We start from the raw sequence: 27,434 nt of genomic DNA, 5'->3' as shown, positions 1-27,434 counted from the left end.
TATTGTTTAATGAATTTTTTTATAATGCAAGAGTCGGCAATATGACGACGTTATCTTGAGTAAACTGTCTAAAAATATGTTTATCTCTGCATGTGCTTTATGAACAGATATTTGGGTTATGTTGTCAGAGGAAACTAATAGATGACTCACATTAGTTAGCATAATTACTGATTGCCCCTATGTCTTTGTTACTTTTGAAAAGTAAATCTTAATTTTTCTATGTTGGATTTCCCGTTAATGCATATATTTTTTGTTTTTTTGAATATGTGTCATTTCCAAAAATAAACGTTTTTGTTCATTTCTTTCCTTCTGCAAAACGATTGCTTCAGAGAAACTGATTGCATGATTTGTTAATGCACAACCTTTTGATTTTTTTGTGTTTGTCACTTCTGTGTGACATAATTCTACTTTGCAATGTTCTAGAAGTTTCTCGTATATATATATATATATATATATATATATATATATATATATATATATATATATATATTGTCACAATTTGAGCATGGTATTTCATACAAAACCCTTGAAATTTCATTTAGTGTCAAAGAATCCTTAGTTATCGTGTATAAATTGGAGATGGTCTTAACATTTTTTGTAGCGCTTTTGAAGCGTTGATCCCTAAACAATTTTATAAGTTTTTCGATGTTGTTTGTTCTATTTGTTGGTTTTGAGTTGTGGTTATGGAGGTGGAATCACATGTAGTACTAAAGATTAGTTTGTGTAATAATCTGAGTGGTATGAATTTTCTATTAATATTTTCTTTAATTTTCTTAGCCCACACTCTATAGGTACTTGTTGGACCTGACAAATTTGTGACTTTGTTTTTTTTTAGTTCTAGAACTAAGTTTATCGTCATTCGAGAAGAATGTTCTGAATGATAAAATTGACAAACCTGTTGTTTGATGTAGGTTTTCTGTACCACTCTGCGTTAGAACATTATCGTTTGTGCGAGGAACCATCATATCAAGAAAGACAAGAGAATTCGATTTTTTGATTTCACGTGTGAATTTTAATTCCTTGCGTTGGTTATTAAATATGGTTAAGACGTGATCTGCGTTTTCTTTTGGTACTGCAAGTATTAAATCATCTACAAATCGTTTTACAAAAGAAATGCCAAATGGTAACTGGTTCAAAGAGTTTCCTATCAAATCATCCAAAGCATAGTTTCATATGATTGGGAAAATGGTGCTTCCCATTGGAGTGCCTAAAATTTGTTTGTATTATTTTTCATTGAATTTGCATATATTGGTGTGATTTAATTGTGTTAAAATGTCACATTATTCAGGATACGCTACTACTGAATCGTAGAAATAAGTGATTCTATGACCTACCTTAATTACGATTTTTTGCGATCTGTACTTATATTTAAAACATTGGCATTTTTTTTCTTATTGTTCTTATCCTATCAAATTCGTTTTATCAAATCCGCATTGTCGTATGACGATGTACCAGCCGCCACTGGTGTTCACACTGATTTGTAATTTTTGTTAGGTAGGTAGGTACTTTAAATCGAGTTTTGTTTTATACGACTGATTTTATGAACAAGTAATCTATAGAATAAATGTATATATATCAAATTTTTATGAATCTGGTTCATTAATAGGATATCCATATGATTTTTATTACAAAAATATAAATATGTAATAATATTAAAGATTAGTTAACAAAAATGATAACCGAATACTTATATCCAAATTTGCATTTGTTTCAGGAGTTTATGGCCAACTCCGGAGCCCTGCCTGCCCTCCTCCTCCAGAAGATTTAAGAGATGATGGATCTCCGCCTCCGGGTGCCCCTCAAACCAATTATCTTCAGCAATTGCAGAGGAGTCCCGCGTACCACCATTTAAAAGAAGGTAACTACTTTTTCTAAACACAGTTTGACAGAAAAAATGTAACAAAACTTAATATTGAAATAAAATGTGTGTAAAATGCGAAGTCGTACTGGAAATTATTGAGTCAGAAAAAGTAGAGATGAACATGAATGAGTTTTTTAATTAACAATATTCGGGATGCTGATGACACCGTAATAATAGCCGATAATTTAGAATAATGAACAGAGAATTAAGGTGCAGTGGATAATAGGGACGCTCCATCAACTTCGAAACAGCCAACTATCTACGAAAATTAGTAAAAAAAATACTAACGAAACCTTCATGGTAAGAAGCCAGAAGATCAAAAGAGTAAAGAAGTAGGTAAACGTACCTGAGAACACTAAAATCAGAGTAAAAGTCAGAATTGCACGTTCAAATTTTTTAAAAATAAAAAATAATTACAGATATTGTAGTTTTCTTATTTTGATGGAATCCAATATCTCCCTGATGTTCTCTGTTCTTCTTAGTACTTCTTCATTGGTTATTCTGTCTGTCCAGGAGATTCTCAGCATTCTTCGATATGTCCACATTTCAAATGCTTCCAATTTATTGAGACATTGTTTATTTAAAGCATGTCTCCACACCATACAAAAGAACAGAAAATACATAGCACTTTAGTAGGTACTCGTTTTCCAAGATTTAGGCTGAGGTCTCTACAACACAATATTTGTTTCGTATTATTGAATGCACTTCTAACTCTAATTTCTTTGGTATAATCGTTTGTTTCATTAATGTTTGTCCCTAAATAGTTTTAATTCTGAACTCGTTCTATCATATTATTTACGTGTAGATTGATGTATTGAATATTTTTCTTTGATATAACCATGAATTTATTTTTCTTTATGTTTAGTGACAGACCAAATTCTTCACTCGCTGCAACAACCACTAGTCACTAGTTTCGATCAAATCTCGACAATATTAGTTCTTGTACAAATTTTTAAATTTGTTCATTCAAATGTTTACATAATGGTTGCCTAGGGAATATTATTGACGACGCACGCTTTTCAGATTCAGAATAAACGTCAACTTGTCATTGTCACTGGGAAGAAAAAACCGTGACTAATTGATTGAACTAAATAATTTAAAAAATTGCATAGACTGTATGGATACTGGCAAAAATTAAATAGACAGAAACGTAATACAATCTAAGAAAGATGCTTTCAGGTTGAACGCCGGGTCATGGGTTGGGCTTCCCTTCTTATTAATTTCAAAAGGACACGGCTTATTCAGCTGTTCTTTGAAATTTGATATTTATATAGGGTCGATTACTGGGGAAGTAATAATTGTACAAAATGGTGGTGCACATCCGGATGGTAGAGCACCTATAGGTAAAGTTTATATCCATACAGTAATACATATTAAGCGCTGGGAAAACTATGTATTTATGAAATAAATCGATTAGACTTATTTATAACAAATATCCACTGACTTTATGTATACGTAACATGTTTTATCACACTTTGGCTTCTCCAACTGGTGAATAACTAGTTCTCAATCTCAAGAAACCCTAAGATAGTGAAACCAATAAGGTAGAAGTAAATACAGTAGGCACTTTTTTAAAAATATTTTGAATTTTTTTATTTTATATAAGAATTCGCTTGTATTTAGTAAAGTTCTCCCCTGTTATCCCCCTCCCACTTGCCTCCATATAAATAAATGTTTACTATGTACAAAGTATTTCAAGGTTTTGTGAATGTAGGGTGTAATAATTTGAGATTACTCGAATTTTATTAAAATTAAAATTAGGTATTAATCAATATATTATAAATTAATTGTTTATTGTCCTATCTAATCAGGTTTTTTGTATATATCGTATTTGATAAGTACTGCTCAATTCATCCTTAAAGTAGAGCTACATACAGTTCTTAGCCGTATTCACGATACCGAACCGTTTTTAAGGCACCCGTACTGCTTTAGATCTAATAAGTCACCACCGACCAAATCTTAATAGCGTGACAGATTCTTGAGAAAACCCTAGAGTTAGACGTCGATACCCATAACATAACTCAGTAAATATACAAAAACTATTTATAAGTTATAAGAGTCCAAATATAAGAGTCGGAAACCATCCAGAAAGACCTTCCAAGGTCCTTGTAGAAATGGACCTAGACAGGGAGATAGGGGGAAGCAGTAATAGTGCTGAAGAATCCCTGACTGAAGCTTTTCGGTCATTAAGATTTCATCAAGTAATCAGATACATATACTAATAATATTTTTATATTATAAAAATTTATACGCCTATGGAATTTATACGCGCATATGGAATTTATACGCCTTCATATATCTAGGATCGTTATTAACTTAATTTGACAAGGTCAGTGAAGAAAAAACTTCTTTTGTTGTTCTTTTTAAAGTGCTACTACTACATAAAAATATAATTGGCCTCAAAGTTGACTACAAAAATTAAACTGATGTCGGCTGAAAATCTGAGTCGGCGCGTCGCGACGCGAAGGAATGATTCGTCCAAGTTAAACAGAAGATGTGCACATCCCGATGTCTCGTCTCGATATCTCCGTTCATAGTCCTTTTGAAATGTGATCATTTGAATAAATGGTTCAAGAAATTTGATATTTTAAAATGTATTTCTTTGAACTTGAAAAGAGACGACCATATGCGTTAGCCAGTTTGAAAATTGGAATTTCAAAGAATATACTGTAACCTTTTAAAGTACATAAGTAATTAGAACATATAATTAAATAAGATCATATTATAATATAGTAATAAAAATATTAAAAGCAAAATATGTAAATACATACTAAATATTGTCTCAAACATTCTCCCCCTCTAAAAACGAATGTTTTTAAGAACAGCTGAAAGTATAAGTGTAAACTACGGTCATGAAAAGATAGATATAATAATAAACGAACGAAGTAAGACTGTAACTAAGGATTAACAAATAAGTCGTGGACATATTTTGACCACCGGACATTGTTGGATGCCATCTGAAACTGTCCTCAGATTAACAACGTGTACAATGCCGTCAGTTAAGAAAAATAGCGTCGAATCAGTAACGATTTTTTGACCTACTCAACTAGGGAGACTGTGTCAAAGAAAATACCGTTGGCCCCTTTTCCAATAAGAATTCCGTGGGGTGTGAAAAACAAGAAGAAGAACAGCGTGGAAAACTCAGCGTGGCGTCGCATTTAAGAAGAAAGTCTTCGACGACAGCCGGGAAGTAATGATATTTCGAAGAGCTTTACTGTTGGAAAATGCCATTTTGATGAAATTTATGGGTAGTAAAATTAACTCGAGTGAACACAATCGTCGAAACCCGAACAAACTCGAAAGTTTAACGAGACTCTTTGACAAAAGTGTCTAGATCAAGAGCTGCCAAGAGCTATAATCTTGTGGGATCGGACCAAACATGAAGATTCTCTTTGACTATAGTGACTAGATCAGTCAGCAATGCGGCTGCCAAGAGCTCCAATCATGCGATAGATGGTCTTGTGTAGAGAAAACACTAGAAATATAACACATAAAAGTACAGTTGTGTTAATAATTGGTAACTATGGCTTATTTTAACCACTGATCGTTTCATTTTAATCTACGTTGGTTTTTTAATTCATTAATACCAGTATACTTTAAGAAAAAATTCAGCAAGTATCTTCGGCATTTAGTATATCATAAAACTTTTTTAAAACCATGAATCTGTCTAGTTTCTGGAACTTATGTACATTATTACCACAATTAATCATTATATCTGATCAAATTTGACCTTTTTTATACGGTTAAATTGTACTCATGTTATGTATATCAATTTTAACAAAGCTCTCTACTTTTAGGTTTTAAAGGATCGTGTCCTCCTGGCACTGACTCGTCGGGGGGTAATTTTGGAGCGATGGAAAATAACCTGCCAACATTAAACAACGACGATGGGTCCCATCTTTTCCAAACTCCACATTTCTCGCCTGATGAACATGAGTATCAAGCTCTGGATAGCCATCAGCAGAATTACCTAGATAATTCACCTGAATTTTATTCTAATCATATATTAGAGCAGAAATATAATCCACATAGTTATGTTAAGAATTATGTTAGAGGTAAGTACAGTTAACTTATAGATCGGTTAATAATAAAATGTTCAATGTAGTGTCTAAAAACAAATTAACAATCGTAATTGGGCCGGAATTTTGTAGTAGATTTTGACAACCGTCAACTGTCCAAAACTTTACCGACGTGATAACACGTTTACACGTGTTGCCTTCGAAAGAACATTAACAGCAATTAGAAAATTAATGATAATTGCAAGCAAATAATTTAACAGTCGTTTTGAATAGCTATATGTATTAAAGTATATAGCATTTTCTATACTTTAGACATGCCCTTAAAGTCGATCGACATAAGTCGACATATCTTTAAACGAAAGAAAATTATACTTTTCAAACTTTAAAATAAATATTGTAATTTTGATTAATGATCAACAATTTTAATCGAAAAACGAATTTACACTCTAAATGTAATAACTTAATTGAATACTTTGAGGAAGACGCATAAGTATTTCTTTCGATATTTTGCCCTCACTTTTCATATTATAAAACATAATTATATCTATTAAATAAATTAATTTATTGTAATAATTCAAGGTGCTGGACGATTCAACGACGCATACTCAGATACCTACGGAACGCCGTACGATACGACGCCCTTCCAGACTGTGCCCAGTGGTGCCAATAGTGGGCCGGAACAATGGGGGCATAACCACGAATTAACGTTAGGTCATCATCCCCATACACATCCTGCATTTTTAACGGCAGGAATGACAAGAGATCAACTGAACGCAATCCAAGATACTAAGCCTATGATTCAAAATGGTATGATTACTGGATATCCTGGAAATCCTGCCACTGGAGGACCATGTTTTACAGGTGAGTCGCTAAAAGCCATTTAATATCTATTTTAATTTTGTTCTTAATTAGAAGATGTAATATATCTCTTCCCAAGCACTAAGTTTTCTGCAGCAGTGATACAACTTTCGGAGCACTCATTTTTAGAGAGTTTCCATTCGATACCTATTTTTAGTTAAAGAAAGCTTTCCTTACTTTACCGATGTTTTTGTAGTGGAACTACCACATTAGATTCTCTAACCGTAGTAAAAGTAACGGCAGGATCTACACTACTATTTAGATTTGTCCTGTATATTTGTAAAATTCTAATTTACTGTTTCACTAAATAACCTGCGCACAATTTTGATACTACAGAATTAAACTTTCTTGAAAATCTGGGACTTCAATAAATAAAACCAATTAAACTAATATACTAAATATTACAGAGAACTTTTATAAGAGAGCATTGTTTTTATTAGAACCCATCTAGAGCGCTTAGAGGCTAACTGACTGTTTGACATTGTAGCCATGCTTCCATACTTCACCAATAGTGACACAGGCGTCAACAAACTGAGACAACTGATACCTAGCACATTGCCAAATAAAATATTTTTTATAACTACATTAAGAATTTCTTTTTATTATTATGTACTGTGGCAAATTTATTGTAGATTATTTATTTTAAAACTAAGTTTAAATGATAAGAAGAAGACAGCTTTAACGTAATTTTAAAGATATGCCACAATTACCCAAAATTGATGATAATGACAATGAACGCTTTAAATACATTGAATGTGTATTAAATATATACAGCTTTTTGCAGTAAACATTTGTGTCCTAATTCAGTTGAATTCAGTTGACAAGTAAAAGAAAATATTTACCAATTGGAAAAGATATGTAGTAAACCAAAAAGTAAGACTTAAACAAGATAAAGAAAACGAGCGCATAAAAAAATTTTAGTGTATGTGGAAGCATACTATTTAAAGGGAAAAATACCAATATAAATATCCTTTAGCCCACATTATTGATGCGCTTTTTCTTCATTATATTGTATCAGTATAGGTACTTTGATTATACAAGAAAAAAACACTTTGTTTTAAATTAGTATATGCAATTATTGCAATCCTTTCAATTAGGATAACAAAATTATCTAGAATTATTTCAAATTTCCATAATAGCTCCTTCACAAAATAATTCATCCGAGCGAGCTCCATTACTATCGGCATTACCGAGGTAATTTTGTAGGGGGTATTATTAAAACTGATTATTCTACCCAGACGGCTACTGTTAATAAATTCTTTCAAGGTCGTCAAGCAAAACAATGACTTTATATCATATATAAAGAGTTCGTCTGCTATTGTTAAATATTTTTCTCTTTTTTTTTAGATTATTAATGATTTAAATTCTTCCCATGGTCGACAAGACTTTTACATATATATGTTGTGATAAAACAGTTGACAAAAAACAATAATTGTTACTATGAAGGTTTCATGTTGTTGAGATCTAACAAACAGATCTTTTTTTGTAACTTAATGATGTTTATTTAGCAATATTTGACCTTTCGGCTAATATTGTCAAATAATATTTATATTTTTATGTATGTTATTATGTCAAGAAGCATAGGCTTTCATACCATCCTGTCGTTCCCGTCATTCGTTGATAATATTCCTTCAGCATTTGCATTATTTGTAGCCTTCGTGTGCCCTCGGGAATCTTCTAATGGTTGGTTCTAATCGGTCTTGTAATTTTCGATGTGTCTGGGGAGAAGTTTTTGTTCCGTAGCGTTGAGAGCCACAGTCTGTTTACCTGTAGAACCTCTTACAATTAAAGTGAATCGGATCATTTTGAATTTCCTTAGTCTCTCCGAACATCGAAGAATATTAGTATCAGTTTGCAGTCACTTAGCACGTAAGTTTCTTCGAATGAAATTTGGTAGTTGTGATGGTATCTTCTGCATCGACTGCTCTCTCGCAGTAACCAAGACGACAGTTCCTCTTTTATTCATTTAAACGAGTATTTACCATACTCTTTATTTTGTTCCAATGTCCACTGATTTTTTTCAGATTTGATCTGTAATATTTTTAATATACATTAAGAAAAATGGCCAAAAACGAGAACCAAAACTTTACGATTTATAAATTTAGTTTTCCTACTATCCTATTTTATAAATATTTTGAGTATCGTATTAAAGTTTTGATCCTAATCTTCAGTCCTTGCTATTTGGGCATCTGTGTCTGGTTAATAAAAACATTTTCGTAAAAGTAATGGTCAAAAACGTTCTTTCCAAACCATTTAGAACAAAATCTGGTGTAAGACAAGATTGTATTGTAGCACCCATATTATTTAATATATATGGAGGGGATCTTCTTGTTCTTAGAGTGCCATATCCCTACGGAACGTCGGCGACTACCATGCTTATAATATTTTTATACTGATCTCGGTCTTGCGCTACGTATACCAATTGGTCCGCTGTCAAACCTGTCCACTGCCGCAAATTCCTCAACCAAGAGAGTTTCTTCCGTCCTATCCATTTCTTTCCTTCGATTTTACCGTTGAGAATTAGCCGAAGGAACTCATATCTTGGTCCTCTTATTATATGTCCAAGATATTCTAGTTTACGCCTCTTAATAATATTTAATAGAGTTCGTTGATGTCCCATTCTTTGAAGAACTTCTTCGTTTCTAGTTCTGCTAGTCCATGGAATTTTTAGTATCCTTCGATACAACCACATCTCAAACGCCTCGATTGTATTCATAATATCGGCGTTTAAAGTCCAAGTTTCACATCCATACAAAAGTACAGACCAGACGTAACATCTTGTAAACTTTTCACGGATTTCCAAATTTAATGAGTTTTTGGATAATAGAGGCTTGAATTTTTGAAATGAGTTTCTTGCCTGTTCAATTCTACATCAAATTTCGAAGGATGGATCTAGATTTTGGGTAATCCAACATCCAAGGTATTTGAATCTCTTAACTCTCTGCAGCGGTTGTTGGTTTAATATCAGTTGGGTTGCGCCGATATCCATTTTACTGGTCACCATGTATTTAGTTTTATCGATATTTATCGACAGTCCCCAATTTGTGCATTCCATGTCAACTCTATTGATTAGCTCCTGCAGATCGTCGATGTTTTCAGCTAGAATTACAGTATCGTCGGCGTACCGTATATTGTTAATTATTTCTCCTCCTATGATAATTCCTTTTTGAGGGGATATTATGAAAAAAATCTTGCAAGGAAGGAGGAATAACGATAGGTGGCAAAAGACTTACGAACCCTAGATATGTGAATACTTATTATTTAGCGTATGGCTCAATAGGAGTAAATGCAGTAATACTTGTAAAAAACGTAAGTACATAATTCAAAAATACAAACATAAGATTATATAAAAACGAACATATACAAAATACAGATAAAATACAAGATAATACAAACAGATAAGGTTATATCTTTAAGTCAAGTTGAGCTATCCATTCAAGGCTTGCAGGCGTAATTTTGAAAAAGTCTTTTGGGTCCCCTCGATATGCCCTCAATTCACATGTCTCCACTATGTGTTGGATGGTTTGATCTGGAGCTCCACAGTCGCAGCTGGAGGTAGACTGTTTTCCCCATTTATGTAGGTTGTGTGCGCATACTGCATGTCCCGTTCTAATTCGGTTTAAGCTCTTCCATATGTTTCGTGGCTGGTCGAAGCCATCAGGCTTTAGGACTGGGTCAATAAGGTTGGATACTTCAGGTGGGGCTTCCTCAGTCCACAGCGTGCGCCATCTGGAGGTAACATTGAAATCATCTGCTGTTAGCTGTTGGGCTGTTCTTATCGGTGGTTTTCTGGATGGGAGTCGGTTTGCTGCTAAACTCGGGATGTCTTCATGGATTGGTAGTTGCAAGTTGCTATTTACTTTCGAATACTCCGTTATCAAGGCCTATGTGAATACTGTATTATCATGATAGAAGAGGAACAGATTTCGAAGTGGCTGATATGTTTAACTACCTCGGTTATAAACAAAGGAGGCTGTGAGGAATACATTAAACACAGATTGGCCACAGCACGTAACGAAACTATAAATCTAACTCAACCAACAAAAAGTAAACTAAAATTATTATACACGTTAATCTTTCCTATTGCCACATATGCATGTGAAACATGGACGTTAAAGGTCGCTAATTGAAGAAAAATAGATGCCTTTGAAATGCGGGCTTACAGAACAATCGCGGTGAAGGTTTCCCACACGCTGTGTGGATCAAGCCAAAGGAATTGTTGGCCATGGTCTACATGAACCTTCCCTAGCAGCCCAAGCCAGAGAAAGATTAAAATCAACGAACCGAGAAAGTCTGCTTAACGAATCTTTTTATTGCCCATATGATGTTAAGATGAACTACTCTTTCAAATCATTTAAATATAATTTACGTTTAATTGTATTTATTTATTATTAAACTATATTATTTTTTAGGTTCAGGACCGATTCAACTTTGGCAATTCCTCCTAGAGCTTCTTACCGATAAGTCTTGTCAAGCTTTCATTTCTTGGACCGGTGATGGCTGGGAGTTTAAGCTGACGGATCCGGATGAAGTTGCAAGGCGATGGGGTATCAGAAAGAATAAGCCGAAGATGAACTATGAGAAATTGTCACGCGGTCTTCGCTATTATTATGATAAGAATATAATACACAAGACTGCCGGTAAACGTTACGTTTACCGATTCGTATGTGATCTGCAAACGTTGCTGGGGTAAGTTTTAGAAATTTTCTTTTTTTGTGGTCTCTTTTTTATGTAGGTACTTATGTCTTAAATTTTGTTTGTTTTTTTTTAGTCTCTTGTCTCTTGTAAGACTTTGATAGTCTCGCAGGTGAATGATTCGCTTCTGTTGCTCTGAAGTGTATTATGTATGTTACTCCCAATCCCTTAATGCCTGCATTCCATTTACTAACTCAACTTCTTTTGACTTCATATTATGTCTTCATATTTTTGCCTTATTGTAGGCATATATTTGTTGTTGTATCATACATCTATACTTTTCCTTGATAATCATTACCCAATATAATAAATATATAAACTTAATACTTGTAAAAGCTTGTACAAGCATATAATAAGGGCAAGAGATATTAAGAATTCTTTATTTTTTTAAAACTTTAAAACTATAAGGTATTTGAAAACTAAGATTTTTTTTCCAACAATAATGTTCTGATGTTTAAAACCTCTATCATGTACCTACCGTTCTTGAGAAAAAACAATTTAAACTTTTTGTGTTTCTAATTAATAATTTATGTACATATGCTTACTAACACCAAGTTATGCGACAGTGAGAGTATTCGTGTATTGTATATGTGTATTGCATATATATTGTGTATGATTGAAGACGATGTGTCTCAGAGTTTCTTAATTCGTTTTGTTGGTGTATTCTTGTTGTTGGCTTCTTCTTTCAATATTGGCAACCAAAGCCTGCTACATTCTGCAGATGGGTTTGCTGCAGGGTTTTTTATAGATGTAGTTATTTGATCTCTCTTGTGTGTTGTTAAGTTTGTTTATAGACATGATAGATCTGAGTGTATTGGTTGTTTTAAATGTTGTACTTACTTTCTATCCTTTTTAATTTGTCTGATTTTTTTACAACTTTTTACATATGGTAGCTTTGGACATGGAACCTTTTTACAATATGGCATTGTTGTCATCCTTAAGTCCCTTCTTGCGAATGTTTCTGGATTGCTTGTGTTGTTACGTTGTTTTCTTTCTATCTTGTAGAGTTCCTTGTTTACAAATGACAATGGATGGTCATTTTTTGTTAAAAACTTTGTTAGATAGTCTTCTTGAAATGCATTTCATCAGATCAAGTGTTTTGGACTCTATCATATAATGATTTGATGATTCATTCCTTTTTTGATGTTTACGTTGTGATTTGAGTGGTAATTTAAATATCTGTCAATGTGAGTTCTCTAAACTTTGGTTACATCCTTTATCCTCTTTTGTGATTAGCACATCCAGAAAAGGAAGTGAATTTTTTTTCCATGGTGAATTTGATTAATTCTTCTGTATTGCTGGTGTCCATCGGGAATTTATTCACGGCTTCTGGTCCAAATGGAGAACACATCATCCACATATCTCCATCATACTTTGGGTTGTTTATCTTTGTTTGTTGTTTGTCAGTTCGAATTGTTTTGAAATGTAGAAATTGTTTTGTTCGAAATCCTCCACGAATATATCTGCTAATAATGGAGATGAGAATGAGCTCATGGGTAATCCGAAATTTTGTTTATAGAAATGATTTTTAAGTTGAAAATAAGTATTGTCTGTGCAAAGTGTTAGTAGCTTTATGATAGCTGATACATTCAATTTAGTTTTTGTTGCCAATGTATCGTCCCTCTCTAATTTAACTCTTATTATTTTTAAAGTTTTCTCCAATGGCACACTGGTAAAAATACTGGTGATATTAACACTGACTAGTATATTGTTATAATTGTAAATTATTTGTGCTAGGTTTTGTAAAAATTGTTGTTTTTAATGTATGTTGTATTGTGTGCTAGGGGTTGTATTATGTCTATCAATTGTTGCTTAATCTCATATAAACACAATAATTATGATTTCGAATATTATAATCTTATTAAAATTATTTCACAAAAAAAAACAAAACAACAGTTTATTATTTACGATTTATAAACAAGAAAATTTTAAAGGAATTTTTAACTGCAAATGCAGGACTAATATTACAACATGTGCTCTATTCTTTTTTGTAAAGACTTCTTCATTCTTGCAAATATTCCATGGTTATTAGTGATTTCGTTACATGCGTTTTCAATTCTTGTCCTATGTTGTTTATGAGTTTCTATTAGAACAGAATAAACCAACACGATCTTGATTAACCACACATACAAAACAAAATCGCAAAGGTTAAAATATGGAGATCTTGGAGACCAATTAATGGGACCACCTATTCCAGTCCATTGATTTCCATGTGTTGTCAAGAAAGTGACAAACTCCGCAACTAAAATGAATTGGATAACCATCGTGCATATACCATAAGTTCTGTCTGATTATCAGCAAAATATCATCGGTTAAATCAAGTACAATATTTTCTAGAAAATTAAGGTAATCCTGTCCTATTAAACGACCAGGTAATTCAACAGCTCCTGGCAGCTGATTACCGATTACACCGATCCAGACGTTTTCTGCCTCCTCTTTTATTGCATGAGGATTGTCACCAATGTAGGCATATTAATGTATATTGTGTAAGTGAAAAATTCCATCTCTTGTAAAAATAGCTTCATAGCAAAATACAATATGAGAAACAAATTGGGATCCAGATTCCTTTTGTTCCGCAAGCAGTTTGTAAAATCAATATCGCATGAATTTTTTAAAAATGGAAAGGGTAAAGATTTTCTTTATGAACGATATTCCTTATTTAAGACTTCTAAATGGTAGGATTCATAGCAACAAACCTTCTTAAGCTAATCTTAGGATTCTCATCAACTTATCCACAAAATATCGTCATCTTACTCCTCTGTAACGTCAGGATGCCTACCGATGTCAGTATTTTTAGAAATTCCTGAACTAGTTTCTCTTAATCTTTGATGTAGGGCTATAAATGTTGAATGACTCGGATGTCTTCTGTGTGGAAAGTACAATCAAAGCCGATTTGTCAGTACCGGTGTAATAATTGTACAGCGTTTTAATTTCTGTGATGGTACTATACTTGAGATATTTGTCAAAAATTTACCTTAAAGAACCATTTTGAAAGGACCTACCGCTCAAAGTCTCGAAGCATTTTTTGATTAAGGTAATATAGGTTAAATCGACATAGAATCATGTCCACTATCTGCGGTTTCCGTTTGGTAGGAGAGTGTCTGGATACCCTTTATTGTTATATTTTTTTAATTAAATATTTAGTATATTTATAGAATATTTACAAAAATATTTTGCTTATTACTTTTATTTATTCTTTCAGGTACACTCCCGAAGAGCTTCACGCTATGGTTGACTTGAAACCAGAAAAGAAAGAAGATGACTGAACGGATAGATAACCTTCAAATCTACTAAAAAAAAATACAAAAAAAATCGAAACAGGCATTAATTAAGTTTAATGCCGTCCGTATTGTAGTTAAATACAATAATTACTATATAGACATGTTCCAAATAAACATATTTTCTTATTTGAAATTTGAATAGGAAAGTATATTGCAAAAAGACAATGTTACAAGCGATTTAATTCAATAATTTTTGAGGGGACGCTACAAATGTCAAAATAACAACAAATTGATAACAATTTTTACGAACAAATAAATATACTAAAATGTCAATTATATATCGTTAGCCGTGCCATTTAAAACAGTCGTTTTATTTTCAAGATACTCCTCACTCTTGCAAAACCATTTCACGTGTATTAGATTTTAGAATAATAACTTATTAATTGTGAAGATCAGAAGTAGTACATTTATTCTTCTTTACAGAGTTATAGTTTACAGGAATATAATGCATTTAATTTACAATGATATGCCTTCCATTTACTGGTTACACGTATATCTTGCTGTATTTTTCTGCATATATATCTCAAGGAGAAGTAGAGCGAAGGGAGAAGCAAAGTTAAGAATCAAAATTTATTTTTAAAGGTTAGCTAAAAGTCTTTGATTAGATTTTCTAAGTATATGAATACAAGCACTTCGTAGAAGAAGAGTTACGGATAAATAATAACATATGATATAGATATGACATTTAATATGTGATATGTAATCGTTTCCGATTTTTTTTAAAGATGAGTCTGTATCACTCATTTGTCAATGCGCAAACTAGTAGAAGTAATTCGACATCGCCGCTGGTTTCTGCTAAATAATATATATCTATATATATATATATATATATATATATATATATATATATATATATATATATATATATATATACCTACTCAAAAAACCCCATCATGTAAATACAAGAAATACAGGATATTAGTTACTAATATCCTATATTTCTTGTATTTACATGATGGGGTTTTTTGAGAACATCCGAAGAGGATATGGTTCTGCTAGTGTATATATATATATATATATATATATATATATATATATATATATATATACAAATAAATAATATGTAAAATAAATGAACACATGTACTTATTAAGCTATTGGAAAAATTTGGGATAGGAAATAATGGAAATATGAAAAACAATGATCTATCCGACCTTCAGATACTCAATGTGGAGTATGTGGGTAGTTACCACTAAAATTTACAGTAAATAAATCGTTGGTAGGTATAACTATTAAAATTTTTTGATTACTATCTCTTAATAGAAGGAATCCTAAATATAAATAAATGAATATTGTAAACTAATCTTCAGGTTTTTACAGACGTGTAATAGTTATTATTCTAAAAATAAAATGTTGAAGTGTTTTGCAAATAGTCTAAAAATTCTTATTTTCACATTTTATACAGAATTTTTATATTATACACTAAAGGAAAAATATTTTTTTAAAAGTTTGTTCTAGATGATAAGTGTGATCGAAAGTTGACAAATATATACTCAAAATCAATTTGTTAATTTTCCGATGTTATTCTGCGTTATGCACATCGCCATATTTGTAATATTTGTGTATTATTGCCAAAATAATCGGAGAAAGAGAAAATAAATTTACAAAAATCAAATTTGAGCAAATAGTATATTTCCGAAAGTTTTTAATAGTATATTAGATAAAAACACATTTGTATGTGTTTTGAGTTGAATTAACATTTAGCATGAGTAAGTTAAAAATAACACGTTCTTGGGCCGTTTAAAAATGTCATTGCAAATTATTCCTGTTATTTTTATCTATTGCTCAGTAGCCCATATAATCGTAAATATATACATCTAATATAGTATAAAATTTAAATGGATATGTGGCTTAAACTATGACATCGACTTATGGATGAGTAGTACGGCAAGCGATGTAACCTTGCGGCTCGGTGTTACTCATTCCATTAATCCCTGGGGATGTAATAAGAAGTTGGAGACCCCCGCAATGTTTCAAATCGTTTGCATACAGAGTGCAGATCTCCCCTTAAAGAAAACGCATCGATACAATCTGAATCAGAATTAACTTGGTAACATCATCTCATTATTTGAAACTTTTCTCGTGCTGTGTAAATAGACATTTTTAAAACAATGTTTTTTCCCACTTCACCATCTGAAATTAAAGAATAACGTTCTTTTCCAGTGTGGATAAAGGAAGTAAAACGAGTCCTCCAAACTAAGAGGCATTAATTAAGATTTATTTGTATTCAGAACCAACTAATTGATCAGTTATATAAAAGAAAATACTCTTTTTTTCGTTTTTAGTGATAAAAAAGCGAACTTATTTTGTGAAATGTGGCTATATAAAAAAACTTTTTGAACTGTTTTCTGTCACACAATGATGTGACCATCATTTTAATATTTTGTTTAACGGTGCATAAATAACCATACGTAGATAGTTTTCATAAAACATGTAAGAGACCTTTCCACTAAACCTCTGGTTGAGAGTTGCCACCTATAGTAATGCGACAGTTAACCATATTGTTGTGCAATTTTGTGTGTGCACAATACTACTGACAAGAAACCAATCTCATGTAGAACATTTGCTGAAAAATAAGCAGTACATGCAGATTCAGGCCGGAAAACAAAACAATATAAAAAAGAACATCGTGGTTAAAAAACTGGAAACATCACTTGTGTTTAATTATTAGACATGCAAGTTAATTTTATTTTAGCAGTTCGTGCTTTTGTACGATGCATATTAAAAAATATGTTGTTCTTTACAAATCTGAACCTTTGACCATTGACAGTGTTATTACTTTAGGATACCCATCCATATCAAGATGCTAAAATGTAAATACTTCGGTTATGCCTAATCCTAACCCACTATATTATTAAAACTAGATAATATGTTTGTTCAAAACCATGATTTATTTGATTAAATAAATTTATACAATTTTTTTATTTGCTCTAAGGGTGTAAAGGCCTATTATATTATTCAATTATTAAAATCTATCGTTGTCGTAGATTATTATTAAAATTTTGCTCTAAACCAGATGTAAAAATGTTTCGGGGATAGATTTTGAACTCAAGAAAATACCCAAAGTTATAGATATGGCGATCGATAACCAAATTTTCTTAAGATGTTACTTGTCTTAAACTCTCCCCTACCTGCACAAATGAAATCATCAAATAAGGATATTAATCAACAACTGTGTGATTCTAAGATAATAATTAAAGTTAAATTTTTGGTTAAATGAATGTATAGTATCACTTTTTTGTGGTGTTTTCTCTGCTTGTGAACAAAATACGGTTAAATGTTAAAACTGATCAAAGACGAGAAGAAAAAACACCTTGTAAATATTATTACTATTGTGATAAGTCTATTGAATCAAAGTTTATATTGTGAAGATAATTAGTCTTTTGTGAAATACATGTTGGCAGTTCAGAAATTTAAAAAAATCATTTTAAAATTATTAACAGTTGTATTTTGCCTTCGTTTGAAAAATAGTCAACAGTTTAAAAAAATTATAGTACTTTACCTGTTTTTGTAATAAATTAACATCTAGTTTATAGTATTTGTATACTGTTATAATGATATTAAGTTTTACAAAGTATTTATTACCATCTACTCCGTCCAACTCATTTTTTTACTTTATATTTGATTGGCATCTTTGGAGTATCGTTGAAAAATATAAATAAATTTAGTTAATGGATAAATTCTCGGAAAAATTCAAATTCATAGAGATTAATCATGACTACTATGGTACAGAAACAAGAAGTATTAATTGTTTTCAGTGTAGATACATACGCGGCAATACACCTCTGAGTGCTCTAATCAAATCGTTTGTTTAATTTGTACATTTATAAAAAAGTCTTGGCTTTCGCGGCAGGTGTTTCGTAAAGGTTACTTGTTATCAGTGTTTACAGGCCCAGGTCCAGAGTTATTAATTTGTTTCTGGAGTTTCGATTGCAACTGCAGCAGACATATCAAAAACGAAGCTAAGGATGACATAGTGTTATCGTTGCCCTTAACCACTGATGTTCTTCCTTGAGTATCCGCGGTATATATCTTACTCCTCTATACGCCTTGTGCTTTTTTGGCACTGTCGGTTGGCCTAACCGGTATTTAAATATTCAGGGTGCCTGGAGAGACAAATTACACATTTTTGAAACTTTTAAGTATTATCTTTGTTTTATATGTATATCGTCAGTATTTTGTTGATAAATCATCCTAGCAATTACACCACTACAATTGAGTAATGCATAAAACTGCTTCGTCGACAATGTCTACTCCACGTCTTGTAGTGTTATAAAATAGAATATTTCTAGCTTCATGTTCCATGTACATGTACATGTACATGGAACATGATGTACATATGGTGTAAAGGTAACATGAGAACCTCTTTACTTTTTTTTGGTTAAAGTTACTTGGTGAAAAAAAAGATATATTTTCTTTATAACCGAATATTGGGAACCGAAATAAAGTTTTCGACGTTCAAAGCTGGTGAACCAATTATCAAAAGTTACATTCTTTTTGGTTCCAGAAGATTTCACATTCACTAGAGCGAACACGTAATCCATATCATGCAAGTATATTTGTCATATACTGTCGAAAACATCAAAGATCTTTTAATACTTCCTACGTCTTATTTATAGTTAAATATTCGCTTCGAATATAAATATCATGGCTACTTTGCACACATTTTTTTAAAATTCTCCTCATTGTAGATATTTTATCTATTTTTGCTTCCCTGTCGATTTTCTATTTTACCAGAGCGTAGACAAGTCTTAAGAAAATGAAACGTTGTAATGACATCGTTACCCTAAATAAGCTTATTCCGGTTTCATCAGTCCACCAAAGATCTTCTCAATTGAGCCAAACACATTTGAATTTGCTTTAGAGATACAACAGCATATATGAGTCCTTACCGACGTAATCTACTTTTCACTATTCTGCTCTTTTCCGAACATTTCAATAATTTTTTTTAAATAAACTTCTTCAACACTGACACTGGGTAAAACAACTAGAATGTATAGATTTTTTAGAAAATTTAGAACATAAGTTTTCATTCAGTACATCTCTTTTTCATTATAATGTATGCCTCAGTTGTAATTGAAACATAAGAGGGAAGTAGTTCTAGACCACGCCCTATAAATCCCGAAAACAATGTTTTATTGCAAAACACTGGCCTTGAAAGTCTCATTGAGTGAAGACACTAGTCTACAGTTTTGCAAAACACAGTCCATTAACTTTTTAAACTCTTTTTAAAATTATAAAAATATACATACAAAATTATTATTACATATTATTACATATTATTATGATAGCCATAGATGCAGTACATCCAAAAATAAAGATAGATTAAAAATTGATTGCATAAAAGAAATTATAATTACTAAACTTGTTGACTTATTTTTTCTACGATTAATTTTGTTACTTGGCATTTTGTCAGCCTGCAATATTTTCATTAAACTTTGTTCACCGTTTATATTGATAAAGTTATTTTTTATACATGTGGTCTCAACACTAATCTGGTTTTTAGTGGGATCATTCTGATTTTATTTTACCCTACAATTTTTACAACTCCATACTTATAAAATTTAGACCAACTAACTAGCGTTTCTGTATCATTAATAAGTAAAATACTTTAACTTTTATATACAGATATTTTTTCGGAAAATTTTCAGATATATAGAATTTGGTCAGATGAAGTTATTATTATTATTGAATAAGAATCATGAGTTGTATTTCCACTTTTAACCAGATATTTTTTGCAAGTATGTTTAAGGTTTAAGTTATTTTTAAATTCGAACACAAGCGTTTAAAAATACAGTAGCAGGTCTCGTTGTATGGGATCGTCTTTCTGTATTTATCTTTGTGTTTGTCATACATATAATTAATGTACTAAATGAAATGTTTCAATAAAAATATATTGGTTTTATTCTTCTTGTTTTTATAATGACTGTTCCTTTAAAACTCTGGGCTATACGTCGATTAAAAAAAACACAAAAGTAATTAGAGAAGACTGGCTGTTTAACATAGAATTAACAGAAATCGGCAACTTAGCTATCCATCAAAATCCACCTATTGCCTTGGCAGTTATAATTTGTTATTGTCAAAATACAGGTTTTTTGTATGCCTTAATTTTGCAAACATTTTTTAAAATAATTAGATTTATAAATGAGCCAGTGAGAATGACAGTGGCATAAGTCATACAATTTTAAAAAATAAGTTAAGCCCATTTTTCAAATCCCCTGACACATTACTATAAGTGGCTTTAGTCATTAGTACATGAATTCACCATTAAGAATGTATCAATTATTAATTCTGCTTAAAGGAGGTTTAAAGTGGGGCTGAACAATTACTGAGCTTGGAGATAGGGTAAGCAAATAAATTGAAACGTTTGCGAACGGCTACTCGTATTTTGGTTGGAGAGCTGAGTCGTGGATAAGAATTCCTTTATTTGGGGAGGATTGGAGGACTAACTACAAAAAAGAAATCAAAAAAATACTTGAAGAACTTCTAGACAACACTGCACAGAAGATTCCTAAACTATTTAAAATAGAACGCCATTTAAAAAAAATCCACTTGTTTGGAAAGAAAGGCTTTTGTTTCCTAAAAAATTTCAAGTTTGAATATCTTTAAAAAAAAATAGTTTTTAAACTTCTGGTTTGGATGAGAATGAATGGAGAAACATTACATTTTTATTTTTATTTCACATAAACAGTTATTACAAATCAAAAATATCTAAATTTATCAACAAAACTTTGAATTGGACCCTCTAACAAAACAGACTTTAAAAATATGGATATGTACCAAATGACAGAAAAGGATATACTGACTGTCATATGTCGAAATGAAATATCAATCTTTTCTGAATTATTAATTAGTTTTCAAGGTTAATTTTATTTAAAAGAAAACTAAAATATGACAATTAGCTGATCCATACAACTTATATTTATTTATAAACCTTTAAACTGAAATGAGAGCAAATCTTAGTATATTAAAGATAAATGTTTATTTAGAAAAAATTAACAAAACTACTTTGCTTTGTTTATTGTTTATTTTCAGCGTAAATATCTGCGGTATCAAGATCAAAAGAAAAAACAATTTGCGTTATTATAAACAGACTAAAAATGTTTATATTATCAATCTCAGAGACGCAAAAAGATTAAGAATCTTTTCGATGTTTTATTATATACGGGGTGAAACGAAAATCCTACAAGAACAGCACTAGTTTCCTTTATTTACAAAACATTTTGTTGAGAATTAAAGTGAACACTGTTTGTTGTTGTGTAAACACCAGTTAAGTGCAGTTTCGATAATTAATTACTGAAAAACTTTATCATTTTATTCAGTGAAAGATCGTTGGAAATCCTTCCCAGCAGAAACAAACTATAGAGAAGCAAGCCCGAAATTCTGGACAGAGATGTGTCAAAGAAGGGAAAAATTGTCGAAGGTAAAACATTTCAATATACTCCTTGTTCCTCTAAAATGAAAAGTAGTGACAAAATCACAGCGTAAGAAAGGACGTCTTTGTTTCAATCGTTTTGCAAAACTGAAGATTTCAAATGAAAAAATACATGTATTTGCCATTTATGTGGCTTGATTGACATAAAAATGCAGTAAAGCAAAGAAGACCAAAGAAAGAACAAGACAACTCACAGATCTTCTTCCAATAAATATTATTTGAAACCGAACAATGAGTTATGGTTTGTAAGATAAACAGAGGATGGTAGGTCTCTAGGAGACGACTTAAAAGGGTTAACAGGCTGTCCTATACATAAAATACCAGAACCAGTGGCGGCTTTTGGGGATAGGCAGGATAAGCCGGGCCTACCCAATAATTTTAAGAGCTTTAAAATTGAAAAACATATATTCAAAAATTATGTCAATGCATGTAAATAACTTTTAATTGTACTAAATCACTCAATACATTAGCGTCCGTTAAAACATCTATGTTGTTATCACAGAAAGCATCGAATCGTATTCAGTCATTTTAAATATAATTAATAGGCCCGATCGGAACTGGCCCACCCAGCTCACATAAGATCCCCGTACAAAACGCGTTTGAAGTTAAGCAGCTTGCCGGACAACGATTTATATTGTCGTGTCTATGCTTGCTGTTTAGGCACCAGACGATCGGGCCTACGCCGACCATCGTTGTCATTTGTAACGTAATTATCGAATTGTAATATAAATTTTCTTTTAAATTATGATAAAAAAATATGTAACATAATCTATAATTGGAAAATATTTTTAAACAAACAACACAATTGCAAACAAGTGCACGGTTGCCCAAATAAATTAAAAAAAAATCGTAAAATTCGAAAAAAAAGATTCCCACTCTCACACAAAAAAAAATGTATTACACACACTGGCGACTACAGAATTTTTTTTTGGGGAGGTCCTGGATCTTGAGGGTGATTACTTTTCTCTTTCTCTGATGCAAGGTTACTTTTAGTCTTACCACCAATAGGATAAGTGGGTTTCCAAATATTTTTAAGGGTGGGGGGGTCATGACATCGTGACCCCTCCCTCTGGATCCGCCACTGATTACACATAGCTTTATGTAATTTGCTGGCTTGGCCTACCCAAAATTTTACCACACCAGCCGCCACTGACCAGAAGACGATATGGTCGACCAGTCTTTCCCTTCGTATTAAAACAACTCAACAGAAAATATCTATAAAATGAAAAAAAAAATAGGTGAATCATTAAACAATATACGCACTCTATGTTGAAAAATGTTCTGAAGATCTTCCCGTTATCAGGTAGGTATGTTGTAACACTTTTATACAAATATGCATTAAGTAGGGGAAACGTGGGAACACTGAGACGAAAAAATTTAGGTCTTCATATTTTTTTTTTAAATGTTTTTATTTACTAAAGTATGGCGAAAAGACATGACTAGGTTAATTGGTAATACATATGAACACTTAAACTACCAAAAATATCGTACAGAAAAAAGTTTCACTCAAACAAAATAATAGGTGCAATTGTAACAGTGAGACAACAGTATCTTTTTGATTTATAATTGTTCAAACTAATAGACAGTCTTCTTAAATCGAAATTTATTGCTGTTTTTAAAACTTATTACAAAAAGAGAAGAAAAAATCATTTTGGATCACTCATACATACTTTAAGAAATAGTATCAGTTACTAAATTAACAAAAAAAATGACGCCCTCTGGTAACATGCGGTTCTGCAGAAATAGTACAAATATCCGTGACATTAGGAAATACAAAACATTTATTGTTTTTTTAACTTTTTCTCATAAAGTAAACTTCGACAGCCATAATATTGTGTTTTACAACTTGCCCCACAAAATACTTTTTCACTGTTTTATTTTTAGCATCATAATCGAGTCTAACCAATATGAAATCTTTGACTTGAATCTTTGAAACTATGACGGGGTCAACTGTTAAATTGGTAAAATCTTCTTCGTCATCAGCTGAATTTTCAAGGCCCATTGAACTATCTGAATCGTGAACTGAAAATTTTGAAGAAAAGGAGTCATCAGATTCTATCATTTTTTCCTCTTTGGAATCATTAACCTTTGACAATATATTTACCTTAACAGTTTCAATCGCCGTCTTCTTTATTATAATTTTTTGTAGCGCTCGTCTTTCTCTGGTGCATCTGTAGCGATATTGTCTTTGCCTTTCTTCTTGTTTTGCGTATTGCTTGTACGTTGGCTTTTTTCGGATATCTTCGTATTTCCACAAGACGCACAAATTGTAGTTTCATATCTTTTTCTGGTGTCTTTTTCCTTTGTTCTTCAAGTTGAAGAAGCTGAATTTCACTAGTAGAAGTAGAAGGTAATTCTTCCAACGATTCTGGGGGACATGGTCTATCCGTCACATGACTCGCCAGAAAATCTTCTTCGTTAAAGACGTGCCGATCAAATGGAAAAATGCCTGTCTTCTTGAAAGCTGCAGCTATGTTTACAGGGGTCATTGCTTGTAAATAGGCCAATCCTACAAATGATGCCACATAACATATAGTTGCTGGATTAGCTCTATGCCACGAACGTAAGGCGTCATTGTAAAAGATATGAAAAGGTTTTAGAAGACCTACATCAAGCGGGTGTAATTTGTATGTACAATGAGGAGGAACTGTCAGGATTGTAACACCATTCTCTTTGCACAAATGAATTCCTTCTATTGAGATGTGACGCTCATGATTGTCAATTATTAAGAGCGAAGGGTTTTCTTTTGAACTCAAGGTGTGTTTGATAAAATGCTTCAATACTTCTATAAAGCACTGCGTGTTCATCCTAGCCAGTCCTAAGGTGCCCGGAGGAGCTCCTACCAACATATGACTTTTAAAATGCACCCGTGGAAATACCATCACAGGTGGCACTGCACTACCACGGGCGTTTACGATGCAGCACGTTGTAAGTAATGTTCCTCGTTCGCCACTTTGAATTGTCGAAACTTGCTTGGCGCCCTTTTGGGCTAGAACCTTAGCTGAACTGTTTGCGACTGTCAAAGTCCCCGTTTCATCCAGGTTATAAATTCTCAGAACATTTGAGATATTTTCGTTCCTTCTTAAAATATTTTGTAGTTGTTCAAAAAATCATTTTACATTAGCAGGTGTTGGTTGTATCAATGTAAATCTACACGTTCTACATCAATATCGTTCGATGGAATAAAAGTCCAAAATTATCAACAATAACTTCTATTCAAAAATTACAGGCAGTTTTAAAATGAAATAATTCTAAAGAATATATCGGTGGTAAGTTCACAGAGGTACTGATTTTACAATCTTTTAAATTAATATAAACATGCCACGGCTTCTCCGAAATAAAAATATAATCAAAGCGGGAAGTCGTTAAATTTAATTACACATTCTCGACGTGAGATATAAACATAAAAACTACGTCGCCCTAATATTTAGAATAAACATCTTTTGAGTGCGTCTTATGCTTAATAAGCAATAATACTCGACTTAAGCCATAAATAATAAAATAATCTACTGAGTGTCTCTGACATCCTCCCACCTGAGGCAAAGTTACAATAAGAAACGTGACTCACAAACAATCAGAGACAACAACATAAAAAATAAAAGAAAACCTACTACACAAGAAACAGAAACAATAACACACAAGAAAATTAAAACATTCTACAAACTAGTTCATAAAAAAGTCAGTATATCTAGCAGATGTTTTAACCTTACGCCCACTCCGCGTAACGTAGCGCGTATTACTTTTGTGCGTTTCGGGTACTCTGCTTTTAGACACTCCCGTCTTCGCGTCATCACACTCGTTTGCACTTTCAACCGCGCGCACCTCAACTTCTTTCCACTGGGCTCGAGAAGAGATGCCTGCGTCGTTGTTTCCCTCAGAGTCCAAGTTGTTCGAATTGCCCTCTCTTCGGATAGAATTGACTGTGCATTCCAAAGGGTACAAGCGTTGCACAGGTCTCAGAAATTGTCGGCTACTTCTTCTACTACTACTACTTGTTGGCTACTTCTTCCTTTAAACCATAACTTTAACTGGCCTAAATACTCGTTGCGAAACCTTCGTCGAAGATCATCAACCAGTTTTTGTCTGTACACCAGTTTCCTAGATAGAGCCTTTTGGTCAACAGCATCACAGTCTGGAACCCCACTCTCTGTCTGGTCTCTAAGAAACATCATGGGTGTTAAAGGTATCAAGTCGTTTGGGTCATTAGAAGAGGTAAGTGGCCTTGAATTGATGATGGCTTCGCAATCGCAAATTACCGTCATTAAACTTCCGTAGTCTAGCGAGGCCTGTCCTAACACTTTGCGCAATAACTGCTTCAAAACCCCCACAAGTCTTTCCCAAAATCCTCCCCACCACGCGGCCGTAGGAGGGTTAAATCGCCATTGAATACGTTCGACACTACTGCTCTCGGCGATTTTCTCAAAGTCCACTCGAAGAAAGGCATTTTCAGTACCAACAAAATTGGTCCCATTATCACTATAAATAGTCTTTGGACGACCCCGTCGGGCAATAAAGCGTCGTAAAGCCTGCATAAAACTAACAACCGATAATGCAGTACAAAGTTCAAGGTGTACGGCACGATACACGGCACATGTGAACAGGCATACCCACACCTTTTCCCCAGTCCTCAGATATAGAGGGCCTGCGAAATCAACCCCTGTTATTTCAAACGCGTTGGCATCTCGAACACGATCAACTGGTAATGGAGGTGCACTCACGATAAAAGGTTTGGCATTTTGTCTCTTGCACACGACACAATTGGAAATTGCAGATTTTATAGTCCGACGTCCTTCTAGAATCCAATAATTTTGACGTAATCTGCTCATAAGTCCCTGTGTCCCACTATGACATGATTTTAAGTGTTCTCTGAATATAAGCTGATTGACCAAAAAATGTTTGGCAGGCAAAACTATGGGAAATAGAAAGCTTTTAAAGTCGCTTCTGTTACTGATCCGTGACTTTAGTCGAATTAAGTCATCATCATCTTTGTAAACGTCCATGCCACGTAGTCGTTTATCGTTCTTATCGCAGAAGGACTCCTTTTGCACTGTACGAAGAACAAAAATTTCGGCTCGGTCAATTTCCTCGGAGCATAAGTGACCTCTGAGTCGATCTTTATTTCTTGAGTTATGAAGAAATCGGAATATCCATGCACACATACGGAGAGTCTTCAGATATTGGGAAAAGTAACCAAAATGCCAATCATCTAATGACATATGCGAATGCTCATCATTAATTATTGTGGCAACCAATTTGACTTTCCTCTCTTGATTGATCTCATCTTC

At 32.7% G+C, this 27,434-nt stretch overlaps 2 protein-coding genes across 4 annotated transcripts in view; one reads left to right on the top strand and one right to left on the bottom strand.

Annotated features, from left to right (window-relative positions):
* The window catches only part of pnt (ETS transcription factor pointed), a 667,160-nt gene extending 646,541 nt beyond the window's left edge, over positions 1-20,619 (top strand). For all 3 annotated transcript variants that reach the window (XM_072531991.1, XM_072531994.1, XM_072531993.1), the window contains 5 exons: positions 1,715-1,858; positions 5,659-5,916; positions 6,460-6,741; positions 11,151-11,427; positions 14,636-20,619. In XM_072531991.1, coding sequence (XP_072388092.1) covers positions 1,715-1,858; positions 5,659-5,916; positions 6,460-6,741; positions 11,151-11,427; positions 14,636-14,699 — 1,025 coding nt within the window. In that variant the 3' untranslated portion in view covers positions 14,700-20,619. The remainder of the gene's footprint in view (positions 1-1,714; positions 1,859-5,658; positions 5,917-6,459; positions 6,742-11,150; positions 11,428-14,635) is intronic.
* A 5,486-nt stretch (positions 20,620-26,105) lies between these two features.
* On the bottom strand, positions 26,106-27,365 carry LOC140442212 (uncharacterized). The gene has a single exon (XM_072533290.1). It carries the CDS (start codon positions 27,363-27,365, stop codon positions 26,106-26,108), a length of 1,260 nt encoding a protein of 419 aa, XP_072389391.1.
* Between the last annotated feature and the right edge of the window lie 69 nt (positions 27,366-27,434).

This window comes from Diabrotica undecimpunctata, chromosome 5, assembly GCF_040954645.1.
Source record: "Diabrotica undecimpunctata isolate CICGRU chromosome 5, icDiaUnde3, whole genome shotgun sequence".
NCBI lineage: Eukaryota > Metazoa > Arthropoda > Insecta > Coleoptera > Chrysomelidae > Diabrotica > Diabrotica undecimpunctata.
Note: the sequence above shows the minus strand (reverse complement) of the source record. Positions and strands in the feature narration are given on the sequence as shown.